The sequence below is a fragment of the Carassius carassius genome, chromosome 12 (assembly GCF_963082965.1).
Source record: "Carassius carassius chromosome 12, fCarCar2.1, whole genome shotgun sequence".
Lineage (NCBI taxonomy): Eukaryota > Metazoa > Chordata > Actinopteri > Cypriniformes > Cyprinidae > Carassius > Carassius carassius.
This window is the reverse complement of record NC_081766.1, coordinates 28050035-28065817: the sequence shown is the minus strand read 5'-3', so window position 1 is coordinate 28065817 and position 15783 is coordinate 28050035. Positions and strand designations below refer to the sequence as shown.

The 15783-nt window shown below is 35.2% G+C and overlaps 1 protein-coding gene across 2 annotated transcripts in view; it reads right to left on the bottom strand.

Moving 5' to 3' along the window:
- LOC132155163 (matrix metalloproteinase-16-like) overlaps positions 1-15783 on the bottom strand; it is a 32134-nt gene that overhangs the window by 11068 nt on the left and 5283 nt on the right. Inside the window, exons 2-4 of one of the 2 annotated variants that reach the window (XM_059564019.1) lie at positions 9174-9322; positions 7287-7406; positions 3802-4121 (exon numbers count right to left, since the gene is read on the bottom strand). In XM_059564019.1, the coding sequence (XP_059420002.1) occupies positions 3802-4121; positions 7287-7406; positions 9174-9322 (589 nt within the window). The remainder of the gene's footprint in view (positions 1-3801; positions 4122-7286; positions 7407-9173; positions 9323-15783) is intronic. The other variant, XM_059564020.1, reaches the window with a different exon arrangement.

Here is a 15783-nt window from a genome sequence, read left to right as displayed (position 1 = left end):
GGGGTGTCAAACTCAGTTCCTGGAGGGCCGTAGCCCTGCAGAGTTTAGTTCTAACCCTGCTCCAGCACACATATCATGTAGTTTTCAAAAAAACCTTAATGATTAGATTAGCTGGATCAGGTGTGTTTAATTAGGGTTATATCTAAACTGTGCAGGACTGTGGCCCTCCAGGAACTGAGTTTGACACCCTTGGGCTGTCCCATTTTTGACTCCCTCCCACTGTTAAAATGTAACTAAGTAATTTTTACTCTGAGTAAATTTTAAATGAGCTACTTTTTACTTTTACTTGAGTAGATTTTTAGACTGGTACTTTTACTTGTACTTGAGTAAAATTTCATTAATGTAATGGTACTTTTACTTGAGTAGAATATTTTTGTACTCTTTCCACCTCTGATAATTACAATTCACAATTACATGAGTTGTAAACAAAATGTGATAGAGACTGCTTCCAATGAAGACACTGTAAAGAAAGAACAAAGTTAGATCAGATTACAGGTTCAGTTGGTGGAGTTGGGGTTGAAGGAGGGAGTTAATTGCAAGCAGGGATGCAATGGAAGAGACACTGAATAATGGGGATTTAAATAGGCCGCAGGTGATAGGTGTCAAGACTGGATTGGTACACGTCAGGAACAGCTGACTGTCGGCTGATGCAAGCGTGACTAACGTGGCCTGACTGAACTAACACGATGCTCAATTAAATTTAAATTTAAACTATAATACACAGGTTTATAACTATAATATATAATACTATAATTTTCATTTAATTGCATAATTTTGGGTATGTTCCTCACTCAAAGCTATTGTAAGTCTCAAAACACTTCGAATATGGCACATGAGTCATATGGACTATTGTTATGGTGCTTTGGGACATTTTTGGAGCTTGGTACAATCTGATCTGGTAACAGTTTGTAAATGCTGTGGGAGGCATTCACTTCTAAATGACCTATTAAATTTTTTTTATTTTATTACATGTTGAAGCCAATCAGCCTTAACGTAAAGAAAGAAAACCACACAGTGTGTGGTCCATGGTGACTCTAATGAAGCCTGAAACCACAGGAAGCTATTATCCCAGGCACGTGTAAGATCAGAGACGGCAGCAAAACAAACAGCTGAGGGTCATGAGTGCAGGTGGCAGTATAAAAAAGAAAAGAAAAAGAAGTGAATGTAGTCGCAGCCATTCATTGCTGTCTCTGTTGAGACATTTTGTGAAAGGAGATGAGTATCTTTAAAGCTCTCTGCATCGAATAGGGCCCAGGTAATTAAAGCTGAGTGCCTCTAAGTGCAGCTCGCAGTGAAGAGATGGATCTGATTACCTCTCATTTAATGGGTGCAACTGTGATGCAAATTCTACATATCAAACAAAGCTGACACCTAACATGCACAGACATGTGCACAAAAAGATATATTCAGGGAAAAATTCCCTAAGAAACAAATGCGACTAACAATAGCGTTGAATATTTGCATTGGTTTAGAACCTGATCAGCATCATTACTCTGCCCAGCTGGCCATAAATATGGCTGTAAAAGTATCATTAAACTCTTGTTAACACATTTAGAACTTTATTGTAATGTCTTAATAAATTACATACATTTAGTGGCTACTTAAGCTGGTTAAAGAATACAGTGTTGAGTTTGCACTTATATAACACACGTGGATTTAAGCAGTCATATGCGGAGGATGCAGAAGATTACAGAAATCTGACAGACATTATTGGGAGTGTATGACAACTTCACTCCACCAATGCAATCTAGAACGGACTCTTTAAATGTCAACAGTGCGCTTGACTACACCCCATGTCTGGATATACAACCAGCATTTACTGCCATGATCAACAGATATTTTCACAAAACATATTTTTACAGTAGAATCCAGTTTACTACATGCTTTCCATTATCAATAATAAAAAGGTGAAATGTCTGCAGTTCAATTAATGAAAATGGCAAAATAAGGGAAGTGACACCAAGAAAAAACATTGATCACTGGATTTGATCCATATCAGGTTGCAGAAAACATTTTTTCAGCTAATTAGAACAGATATTAATAAAGCTAACATTTAAGGATATTTAAATTATGATAACTATGAATAAATCTTAGCATGTTAATGTTAATATGAAACTGTTAATGTATTTGGTCTTGGCGGACTATATAATATATACTATAATGGGTATAAATAAATCCTATAGCAGAACAAGACAGGTGGAGCTGGGGGAGGTGGAGGATTTCAGAGGAACCTGCTGCAGAACCAGCTTACAGCAAACAATGAATCAGTGTTCAACCAATGATGACCAAGCAACCTTACTGGCTGCAGAAGCCAATCAGCTTATGCCATGTAGTAAATTGTGTGATCACTAACAGATTGCATGTAAAGGATCCATCAGCCTTCAAATTCTATATTTTCAGAACAATTTATATATACATTTTCATTACATTTACACATTTAGCAGATGCTTTTATCCAAAGCAACTTACAGTGCATTCAGGCTATACAATTGTTTTTTTGTTTTTACCAGTATGTGTGTTCCCTGGGAATTGAACAACCTTTTGCACTTCTAATGCAATGATCTACCACTGAGCAACCGGAACAACATGCACTACTGATAAAAATTTTGTTTATAAAAACAAAAACAATGTTTATAATATAAAATATTTTTTAATATTTAAAAAAAAATGCGGTACTTTGAGCTTTCTGTTAATCAAAGTGAAGACTAAATGAATCATGGTTTCCACAATTTTATTTATTTATTTATTTTTTACCTGTTTTTAATCTTGGTAAGAATAAAAAGTGTTTCTTGAACATCAAATCAGCATTTTAGAATGATTTCTGAAGGATCATGAAACTGAAGACTGTTGCTGAAAATTCTGATTTGCCATCACAGGAATAAATAACATTTCCAAATATATTCAAATAGAAAATAGTTTTTATTTTAATAAATTTTATAATTTTATAATTATTTAAATATTATTTCACAATATTACTGTTTTACTTCATTTTTTATCAAATAAATGCAGCCTTGGTGAGCATAAGATACTTAAAAAAAATCCCTGACCCCAAACTTTTGAATGGTAATGTATATGTAATTATCCACAAATCATCTTTGTATACTTATAGACTCTGAGTATAGTCACTGAGTGCATATATACTGTATGCAGATATATATATACTGTATATATACAATCAAATGATCTATTATATATATATATATATATATATATATATATTGATGGATTGTGGATTAAGAATAAACTATATTTCTGTGAATGTTAGATTCGGTAACATCTGTGATCTTGAGTTCTGTAAAATAAAATTTGTACAGTATCCAGCATCATTACTCTGGCCCACTGATCATAAATATGGTTGTAAAAGTATGTTAACACATTGAACGTAACTGAAAAGTGTTAAAAAATGACATCTGGTACTAATGACTCCAGCACATTTAGTGGCTGTCAAGCTGTTTAAAGAAGAATACAGTGCTGAGTTTGTACTTAAATACCACGAGCAGGTGGTGCAGCAGTTTAGTGAATTCTCCCCTTAGTATTTACAAAGCTACAAACTACACAGATCGTTTTTCAGCACTCATTTCAGCATGTGAATTATAGCACTAATTACTTTAAGTGAGTCTTGTTTTGCAGAATTGCTCTTAGCTTTGGCTATTACACATTGTGAAGTAATTTATTTTTAAGGGGTGCTTGTGAAAGTCTCCAGATGTCATTAATGATTTAGCTGCTTTGTTACTTTAACATTCCTGCTGAAACAGCAGCTTTATTTCTTTGTCAGTTGTTGAAATGGAAAATGTGGCCTAACCTGCCATTCTCTCACCATCATGGTTTGGGTTGCCCAGCGTCCAGGGTTCATCTGAGTCAAAGTGTGTGTCGCCCCCTATGCCTGGCCCTGGGAAATAAGCGTGTGCCAGGAAGCCTCCTTCTCCATCAAAAGGAGAGCTATCACCGTGGAAACCAGAGGCAAAGATGATGGTGATATCGACGTCCCGTTTGCCGCTCTCCAGAGCGCTGTAGGGCACGGCCTCAAAACGTAGCGGTGTGACACCTTGCCATACGTCAAACGCCCGGCGAATGGCCTCATGCGTTTCTCGTGCTCCCACTTTCGGAGTGACATTTTTAATACTAAACACAGAAATAAAAAAATATTTACTAGTAAATATAAACACCAAGCCATGGCACAGTCCAATTTATGGTTTGATTTAGGCTTGATTTTGTTTTTTATCGCTCCTCAATGCCTTAAAACTTTGTATTTCAGGACTTGAATTTGACAGGCACAGAGTGTACACGAATACCCCATTTCTTTAATTTAATTCTCACAACTGGATAAGAGAAGTGATCAATAACCAAGCCACTGTAGATGGGCTCTGTTACAACCCGAATTCCGGAAAAGTTGGGACGTTTTTTAAATTTTAATAAAATGAAAACTAAAGGAATTTCAAATCACATGAGCCAATATTTTATTCACAATAGAACATAGATAACGTAGCAAATGTTTAAACTGAGAAATTTTACACTTTTATCCACTTAATTAGCTCATTTAAAATTTTATGCCTGCTACAGGTTTCAAAAAAGTTGGCACGGGGGCAACAAATGGCTAAAAAAGCAAGCAGTTTTGAAAAGATTCAGCTGGGAGAACATCTAGTGATTAATTAAGTTAATTGATATCAGGTCTGTAACATGATTAGCTATAAAAGCTTTGTCTTAGAGAAGCAGAGTCTCTCAGAAATAAAGATGGGCAGAGGCTCTCCAATCTGTGAAAGACTGCGTAAAAAAATTGTGGAAAACTTTAAAAACAATGTTCCTCAACGTCAAATTGCAAAGGCTTTGCAAATCTCATCATCTACAGTGCATAACATCATCAAAAGATTCAGAGAAACTGGAGAAATCTCTGTGCGTAAGGGACAAGGCCGGAGACCTTTATTGGATGCCCGTGGTCTTCGGGCTCTCAGACGACACTGCATCACTCATCGGCATGATTGTGTCAATGACATTACTAAATGGGCCCAGGAATACTTTCAGAAACTACTGTCGGTAAACACAATCCGCCGTGCCATCAGCAGATGCCAACTAAAGCTCTATCATGCAAAAAGGAAGCCATATGTGAACATGGTCCAGAAGCGCCGTCGTGTCCTGTGGGCCAAGGCTCATTTAAAATGGACTATTTCAAAGTGGAATAGTGTTTTATGGTCAGACGAGTCCAAATTTGACATTCTTGTTGGAAATCACGGACGCCGTGTCCTACGGGCTAAAGAGGAGGGAGACCTTCCAGCATGTTATCAGCGTTCAGTTCAAAAGCCAGCATCTCTGATGGTATGGGGGTGCATAAGTGCATACGGTATGGGCAGCTTGCATGTTTTGGAAGGCTCTGTGAATGCTGAAAGGTATATAAAGGTTTTAGAGCAACATATGCTTCCCTCCAAACAACGTCTATTTCAGGGAAGGCCTTGTTTATTTCAGCAGGACAATGCAAAACCACATACTGCAGCTATAACAACAGCGTGGCTTCGTCGTAGAAGAGTCCGGGTGCTAACCTGGCCTGCCTGCAGTCCAGATCTTTCACCTATAGAGAACATTTGGCGCATCATTAAACGAAAAATACGTCAGAGATGACCACAAATTCTTCAGCAGCTGGAAATCTATATAAGGCAAGAATGGGACCAAATTCCAACAGCAAAACTCCAGCAACTCATAGCCTCAATGCCCAGACGTCTTCGAACTGTTTTGAAAAGAAAAGGAGATGCTACACCATGGTAAACATGCCCCGTCCCAACTATTTTGAGACCTGTAGCAGAAATCAAAATTGAAATGAGCTCATTTTGTGCATAAAATTGTAAACTTTCTCAGTTTAAACATTTGCTATGTTATCTATGTTATATTGTGAATAAAATATTGGCTCATGTGATTTGAAAGTCTTTTAGTTTTCATTTTATTAAAATTTAAAAAACGTCCCAACTTTTCCGGAATTCGGGTTGTATATAAATTCGGTAGCACTTTATTTTACAGTCCTGTTGCCCATGTACATACTATGTACTTATTATATTAATTACAATAACTATGTAATAACTAGGTACTAACCTACCCCTAAACCTAACCCTACCCCATGTATTTACCTTGTGTTACCATAACTTTCTTAGATAAATACACTGTAAGTACACTATAAGTACATGTATGTACAGTACTGTAAAATAAAGTGCAACCATAAATTCTGTATTTTTTTTTATTTCTGTAACTGTAATATCAGGGATCTAAGAGATGTAATTTACAATTAATACACTGTAAAAATTCCCACTTCCATTTTGTCAGACAAACTCTGTTTTAAGACTATCTTAGAAAATTCACCCATAACTCTATTTGTGATTAATTTTGTTACACAATCAGTGCATTATAAAACTCTGTACAAGCTTAGATGTTTGCTCTGATAGCTGATACATGAATTAGACAAATTTAAGTTTCTTAATGTAAAGTCTGCAAAAATAACGTTTAAAATTTTATGCACAATATGCAAATTAAAGCTTGTTTGAATAGCTTATTGTATTATGTTCACTTCAAACACACAGGTTACAAGTTGAGTAAACTTTTAAAAAGCCTTAAAGCTGGTTGCCTTTTTTATTTATTTGGTATATAAACAGTGTTCTTGTTGTTCCATGTTTTGAGATTGTGTCTATGTGAGATTTAGTAAGATATTAACATCAAAACCTTCACTATTATCAAAAACTACCACAATCAAATGTCATAGTAAAAACCCTCACTATTATGATGTGTTAATATCACAGAGAAGAGAAGCATTTTCAATTCTAAAGTGACTGGCATCTCTGCTGAATTTCACACATTGAAGTCTTTATCTTCCTCTAACAGACCGAGAGAAAAATCTCAGAAAATCTCAGCTGACTTTTCTCTATAGAGGCCAGTCACTCACTGCCAAGCTTATCTTCATTTACATACCATTTGCATAGGTGGCCCATCAATTAAAAAAAAAAGCTGGATTCCGTTATCGCCCGCTGTAACCGGGAGATTTTAAATTGAGGTGAGAGAACACTCTATTTCCACTGAGCCCTTTAGAAGGTAATCTTCTGGGAATTCAAATATGTTTCTTGAAGGTTAAAGAGTGAATGCTGGAGGTTATTATATGCTTGGCTGTGTCTTCATTGCAGAGCAGCATATGTCATGGCAGTGACAGGATGATTTGAGCGAGGATTTCATTTCACAGTCTTTTAATGTCTCTGCTATATTTATAGACCAAATTGTTAAATCATTAACACTGACAGAGGCATCCTGTCTCTGTCTAACCTGTATGTGATGTGTGCGCGCTGCCACTTCTGTCCAGTTAGTGCATAGCGCTTCTTCCTTCGGGATCCAGATATGCCGTCAGGCAGGTCTGGTACTCCACATCTGGGTTTCTTCATCCAGCTAGAGGAGAAAAAAGAGCAAAGGGAGGAGGCGAGAGGTTATTTTTGACCTCCATCACATTATAAAACTAGGTTGGCTAATGTTGCTCCTTTAAGGCATAACTATAAAAGTGTTTGATTGGATTTTAAAATAACTGCTTCTGTGTTCATTCGTCAGAATACTCATCAGACTTTTAAAATGAATCAGTGTTCTTGTGTTTAGTCCATTGTTGTAGTTCTGAAATACTTGAAGTCAATGCATTACAGTTCTGGAAACACATAAAAACACACACACACACACACACACACACACACATACACACACACACACATACACACATTTAATGCCAAAAAACACATATATTACATACATTCAGCACCAAATTATATTAATCAAAATCACAGAATCCCTAGTGTCATGAAAAACCGTTCTTAGAACCCACTGTTCTATTTTATTGCAAGTAAAGTATAGCTTACTGTATGTTAATTAGCATTTACAAACTCACTAACACAAGTTTAGTTAAAAAGATAATGTATTTATTTACATCACTGAATGTGAAAATCAGTGCTTCGTCTTAACTTGCATTCAATAAAACATAAAGGCACAAACAGCATAAAAAGAACTGTTTAAAGGCAGAATAAAATTGACTGCAAGGTCAAACAGAGAGCGCTCATGCTTCCTAACACGGTGCAGTCCTCCTCGAATGACTTACACAAGCAGTAGAAAATGTTCTCAAAACATTTTAAATTGGAAAATGGCTTATAGTGTCCAAGCTAAACACCAGAGACCAGGGTTGAAACATTCAGTCCAAAGAAAAGGTGATTCATTTGAATCAGACATAACATTCTTTAATTGATGACTCATTTCTAGAAAACTGTTTCATTTGTGTATCATTTTTTTGTGCTCAATACTTACTACTGATATAATAACCATGGAAAATAGATACTGGACTTATATTGTTTGACAGAGCTAATGTTTAGTGTTTTATTGAAATTTGGAAAACCGTCCTTGTTCATAAACATTACAGTTTAATGGGTTATACAGAATTTTTATTATACTGTAATTAAAATAACATGGTTTCAATACCAGAAGAAGACTTCAATGTGTGAAAGTCTTTAAATAGACAGAAACAGCTCCTACAATGAGAGATGTTTTGGATTCATACGCTCCTTTTATCACATGAGTGCCTTGGAAGCATTTAGTCCACATAACATGGTTTCAATGTTTAATTCTTGGTTTCTGGCATAATTTCAGAGGGGTGTGACGTCAAAGTTGTTTTTTTTTAGTTTTTAGGTTTTTTTGACTAAATGTCATAATTATGTTATATAATTATGTTCACTCGTGTGGTGTGATGATATTCCCTAGATAAGACCGTTTCTAGACGTTTTAGCATTTACCTTCTTCTCAGTAACGCTCAAACCTGCAACATTTGGAATGTACCAAATAGTTATTGCACAAAACATGTTTTGTAAGAGAAATGTGTAGTTTGTTCTACATTTTAAAGTATGATTTATTACAAGGTATATTAACTGTATACTAAACTAACAGAATCTACTCAGTTGTGTATTAAAATCATAAGAAGCATATATTCTAGAATTATTGCAAGTTCAAATATTAGCACTTTAAGGTTAGGTTTAGTAACAATAAATAGCAACTGGCATTTTGCAGGGACATTTTCATACACAAGCAGCACAGTTTTATGAGAATGGGCCTGGTATGCTGTAGTCAGTATATTTGTGCATTTTATGTGTGACTTTACTGTATGTATGTGTGCTTAGGAGTACTTACTCTATAGTCGCCTTGTCTAGAGTCCCTGTGATGTTTAGTCCATACTTGTGCTGCATGGCAGCAATAGCAGAATGCATGGTTTGGGCTGATCGCAGGAAGGCCATGTTAGGTTGTGTCTGGTGGAGGTAGCCATACCTCTGTAACCACACCTGCAAAAGACAGAACAAACCTGACAATATGTCCTCAGCTAAAGCCCAAGGCTCAGCTGTAGCCTGAACAACCAAACAATGAATAAGAAGCTAAACAAGGCTTAGAAAGAAGCTATTAACTGTAGATACTAACTGTACTGTATATGCATAAACAGCAGCAGAAGTGCAATTTACCATGCAAACAAATAGGTCAGACACTGGACTAAATATTATATTTGTATTAGCCATACCCGTGTGAAAAAAAATTTGCACTCCTTGTGTACCTCAAACCTTAAAAATATTTTCTTAAAAAACAAATGCAATATTAATGAAATAAAAGGCCACTTAAGTGTACTAAGAGAGAGCGAGTACACTTTTATAACTATGTTTTGTTACATTTAAAATTAATATATGTGTAATTACAAATATATGTATATATATGACATTTTTTTCAGTAGAAATGATTTTATTTTAGAAATTTTAGAAATGATATTTTACCATAAATGCTTGAAAACACTTTAGCCATATTTTAAAGAAAATAGAAGTAATTATGAAATTACATTTAAAGACTTAAGTCCTACATAAATGGGTAAGTTAACTGAATTTAATCAAAATGTAATAGCTTTTTGTTTTGTCATAAATCACATGCAATGATAGTAAGACAACTCTCAAATAACTATTATGATGACTTTTGTTCCACCCGCTTAAATGATAAAAGTACTTGCGCTGTACAATCTATTAAGACTGTGTTTGTTCCTCGACCTTGAATAGTGAGGTCAAAATATACATTTAATGTAGGATCTAGAAAAATCTTATTGTGATTGAACCAGAAACATGTAAAGTAAATGAACAAAAACCATTTTTAAAGTTTGGGCTCATAAATATTAGATCACTCACAACCAAAGCAGTTATTGTACATGAAATGATCACAGATAATAGTTTTGATGTACTCTGCTTGACTGAAACCTGGCTAAAACCAAATGATTAGTTTGGTCTAAATGAGTCTACTCCACCAAACTACTGTGTGACGAGTGGGGTGGGGCCGAGGGATGTGGGAACACGAGCGAGGCCGGTGGAGTGATTGGGAAATCAGCGACACCTGCGACCCACCACTGGTCTTGAGTCCCACAGAGGAGATGGAAGGATATAAAACTGGAGCGACGACAGTGAAGGACGAGAGAGGACCAGGCCTGGGCTTTATTTTATGTTTTGGTTTTTATTTGTGCGCATCAGTCGTCCGCGAGGGGCTGATGCGCTGTTTTGTGTTTATTTTGTTATTAAAGTCTTCATTTGATTGTCCGCCGGTTCCCGCCTCCTTCTTCCCTATGATTATGGAGTTTTTATTATTACATACTGTTATAAGCATGAGCCCCGTCAGACTGGTCGTGGCGGAGGTGTTGCAACAATATATAGTGATATTCTCAATGCTACCCAGGAAACAGGATACAGGTTTAACTCTTTTGAAATACTTCTGCTTAATGTTACATTGTCAGATATGCAAAAGAAATCTAATGTATCTCTTGCTCTGGCTACTGTGTATAGACCACCAGGGCCATATACAGAATTCCTAAAAGAATTTGCAGATTTCCTCTCAGACCTTCTGGTTACAGCTGATAAGGTGCTAATCATGGGAGATTTTAATATTCACGTTGATAATTCAAATGATGCATTAGGACTTGCGTTTACTGACCTAATAATCTCTTTTGGAGTCAAGCAAAATGTCACCGGGCCCACTCATCGTTTTAATCATACACTAGATCTAATTATATCGCATGGAATCGATCTTACTGCTATAGATATCGTACCTCAATGTGATGATATTACAGACCATTTCCTTGTATCGTGCATGCTGCGTATCACTGATATTAACTATATGTCTCAGTGTTACCGTCTGGGCAGAACTATTGTTCCAGTCACCAAAGACAGATTCACAAATAACCTACCTGATCTATCTCAACTGTTATTTGTACCCAAAAATACACATGAACTAGACGAAATGACTGGCAACATGGGATCTATTTTCTCTAATACATTAGAAGCTGTTGCCCCCATCAAATTGAAAAAGGTTACAGAAAAACGTACTGTGCCATGGTATAACAGTAATACTCTCTCAAGAAAGAAACTCTCGAATAATCTCGAACGCAAATGGAGAAAAACTAACTTGGAAGTTTTTAGAATTGCATGGAAAAACAGTATGTCCAGCTATAGACAGGCTCTAAAAACTGCTAGGGAAGAGCATATCCACAAACTCATAGAAAATAACCAAAACAATCCACGGTTTTTATTTAGCACAGTGGCTAAATTAACAAATAACCAGATGCCACCTGATTCAAATATTCCATCAACATTTAATAGTAATGACTTTATGAATTTCTTCACTGATAAAATAGATAACATTACAAATACAATAGCGAATGTAGTTTCTACAGCGTCTAACACTTCAGTTTCATCCATCGCACCCAAAAATAAACTGCAGTGTTTTACAACTATACTGTAGGACAGGAAGAGCTAAATAAACTTATCACTGTATATAAACCAACAACATGTTTATTACTGTAGATCCTGTACCCACTAAATTACTGAAAGAGTTGTTACCTGTAGCCGAAGAACCGCTTCTCAATATCATTACCTCGACGTTATCTTTAGGTCACGTCCCAAAACCATTCAAGCTGGCGGTTATTAAGCCTCTTATTAAGAAACCAAAACTAGATCCTAGTGAACTGGCAAATTATAGGCCAATTTCAAATCTTCCATTTATGTCAAAAATTTTAGAAAAAGTTGTGTCTGCTCAATTGAGCTCCTTCCTGCAAAAAAATTATCTATATGAAGAATTTCAGTCAGGTTTCAGGCCCCACCATAGCACAGAAACTGCATTTGTTAAAATTACAAATTACCTGCTTCTTGCCTCAGATCAAGGCTGCATCTCATTGCTAGTTTTACTTGATCGTAGGGCTGCGTTCGACGCCATAGATCATGACATACTCATAGATCGATTACAAAACTATACAGGTATTCAAGGGCAGGCTCTAAGATGGTTTAGATCCTACCTGTCCGATCGCTACCATTTTGTTTATTTAAATGGGGAGGCATCTCATTTATCACCAGTAAAATATGGAGTGCCACAAGGATCCGTCTTAGGTCCCCTTCTATTTTCAATATACATGTATACATATACATGATACAATATACAATATACAATATACATGAAAATACGGAATTAGCTTCCACTGTTATGCTGATGATACTCAGCTATATATCTCAAAGAGACCAGATTCAACTTCTAAATTATCTGAGCTAACAGTGTGTGTTAAAAATATAAAAGATTGGATGACCAATAATTTTCTCCTATTAAATTAGGATAAGACAGAGATATTAATTATTGGACCAAAAAACAGTACACAGAATCTTGTAGATTACAATTTGCAACTAGACGGATGTACTGTTACTTCCTCTACAGTCAAAAATCTGGGTGTTATATTAGACAGCAACCTGTCTTTTGAAAATCATATTTCCCATGTTACAAAAACTGCATTCTTCCATCTTAGAAACATTGCCAAGCTACGAAACATGTTATCTGTTTCTGATGCAGAAAAGCTAGTTCATGCATTCATGACCTCTAGACTGGACTATTGTAATGCACTTCTAGGTGGTTGTCCTGCATCTTCAATAAACAAGCTACAGGTAGTCCAAAATGCAGCAGCTAGAGTCCTTACCAGGTCAAGAAAATATGATCATATTACCCCAATTTTACAGTCTCTACATTGGCTACCTATTAATTTCTGTTTCAGTTACAAATTATCATTACTTACTTATAAGGCACTAAATGGTTTAGCTCCTGCGTACCTAACCAGCCTTCTACCACGTTACAATCCATCATGCTCCCTAAGGTCACAAAACGCTGGACTTTTGGTAGTTCCTAGGATAGCAAAGTCCACTAAAGGAGGTAGAGCTTTTTCACATTTGGCTCCCAAACTCTGGAATAGCCTTCCTGATAATGTTCGGGGTACAGACACACTCTCTCTGTTTAAATCTAGATTAAAAACGCATCTCTTTCGCCAAGCATTCAAATAATGTATGTCTTAAATTGTGAGTGTAGTTGTGTCTGATCAAATGCGCATTTTTATTCTTTAGCTTGGGTTAAACTAATTAATTTTACTTTGTTGGAACAGCAGCTATGCTAATGATGTCTCTATTTGTTTCTATGTTTTGCCACGCTAGGATTTACACAAACAGAACACCTGAGAAGAGATGATGCTGACCCCTCAGAGGACCCTAATACAAAACTATTTTAGGCTATACAAATAAACTTGAATTGAATTGAATTAGGTGTCAGATAACATTCACACAGAAAACATCAGTTTACACTTGCATATGTTGTTTTAAAGCATATTATTTCCGTAATATGTACTATTTTTCAAAAGTATGCTAAAAGTGCACTAAATGACTGAAAAATTTCTGGCAAAGTGCTGTCGAGTTTCACAGTGCCACATGACATTTGTCATCAACAACAAAATATGTATTAACATACTCTCTTTTGCTTAGGTTGCTACACAAACTGTACACATTATATTAACTCTTAGGATTGTTTCTTTTTTTGCTCTCCATAACTGTATCACAACAGAGCTGTTGCCAATTTTAGGTCATTTAGTTGCAAAACACTTTTTTTTTAAATGAGTCGTGTTAAAAAATGGACAGCAATTTTAACATGTAACACACTGACCTTCCAGAGATGCTAGCTTTGTTAGCCTCATGATTTAAATGGCTGAATTTGGAACAGCATACTAGCATTTTTACCAAATGGCAGAAATAGTAAAAGTAGTACTGTATGTTAGAACGTAGTTCTGAATTAATCAAAAGTCATACCTGGAGAGTGCTACTGTATATGTGAGCAAAATAACATTTTATGAACTCTCTTTGTTGTTACAATGAACTATAATGTTCTAATGCATCCTATTAGAGCTGTGCATCGAGGTGAGTGTTCCTAAGGTGCATGTTAAGATCATTTCATCCCAAACAACATTATGCTGGAAAGAGCTTTTAAGATAATGTACTTGAGGTCAAACATACTTCGAAACAATCCATTAACAAAAAGGAAACTGAACGTTTTGGTGCTCTGCTGCCACATAAATCAATAATTCAATAGAAATGTCTGTATAATTGAACTTGTATTATGTATAAATATATACACGTGTCAGATATATAAGAAAAACCTTTATTACAATATTAGTGTTTTACATATTTCTTGTAAAATGACATTAATTTATATTCTAGGCCTACAGTTCTCCTTATGAGAAAGTGAAAACAGTTGAGAGCCAAATTGATTCTCTAGCACTAATCAGACCCTGCGTCTCTAACCAACATAAGGGCTGATTACTAATTTATATGATGAAAACACAGATGTGCTATAGAGCCGCAGGGGTCTAGTATGGCAGGGTGTAACCATGGTGATAAAGAGTCATAGATAGAAGCAACTTTATCATCCTCCGGGTGTTGTAATCACTCTCTTTTGAAGCCATAAATACAGAGCTCAGCCAAACTGATGCACATTAAAAATGTCAATGAAAGAAAATTTCTAATATACTCAGTGTGTTTGCCCTGCGGGTAAAAACACACTCATATTATGCACAAATAAAGCAATGCGATGAAAAAAAGGCTTAATAGTTGAAAAATGAAGCATCTAGCAAACATTATTGTATAATTAACATCTTCTCTGCGGTCCGAAAGTGTTCCAACATCCTCAACCAAAATAATTTCATCCAAATAAGCCAAATTATCAGATTTTTCTCATGTGTAACTATTTATTGAGCCAACAAAGTAAACAAAGAAATATAGAAAAACAGAAAAATAATAAAGTCCTGTTCAAATTGTATACAAAACAAGGTACTCTACCTTTCAAATTATAGTTTTTTTTAATGTTTTTGAAAGAAAAGGAAAAAAAACAGATATTATTATTACACATGTAAAATTATTGTTTTCTATTTTAATATACTTGAAAATGTAATTTATACTTGTGATGGTTTTCAGCAGCCATTACTCCTGTCTTTAGTGTCACATGATCTTTTGGAAATCTTATATACCGATTTGCTGCTTAAGAAGCATTTTTTTCTTTTTTATCAAAGTTGAAAACAGTTGTGTTGCTTAATATGTTTTTGGAAATGATGCTACATTTTTTCGGGATTATTTGAGAAATAGATATTTCAAAAGAACAGCATTTCGCATAAATCTTTTGTAACAGTATAAATGTCTTTACTGTTGCTGAATAAAAACATAAATTTCTTTAATAATAAAAAAATAATAATAATAATAAAAAGTTTTTAATAATTTATTCTATAACTTCTTAAACATAACATACTGTAACATCACTTGAAATAACCATATTTCTGTATCTTTCCAAATGTCTCTGGTTGTCAAAATGTATTATATATTATTCAGTGGGTGAATGTATGTTTTTGTTTTACAATGTTTAATAGAAAAGCTGCTTA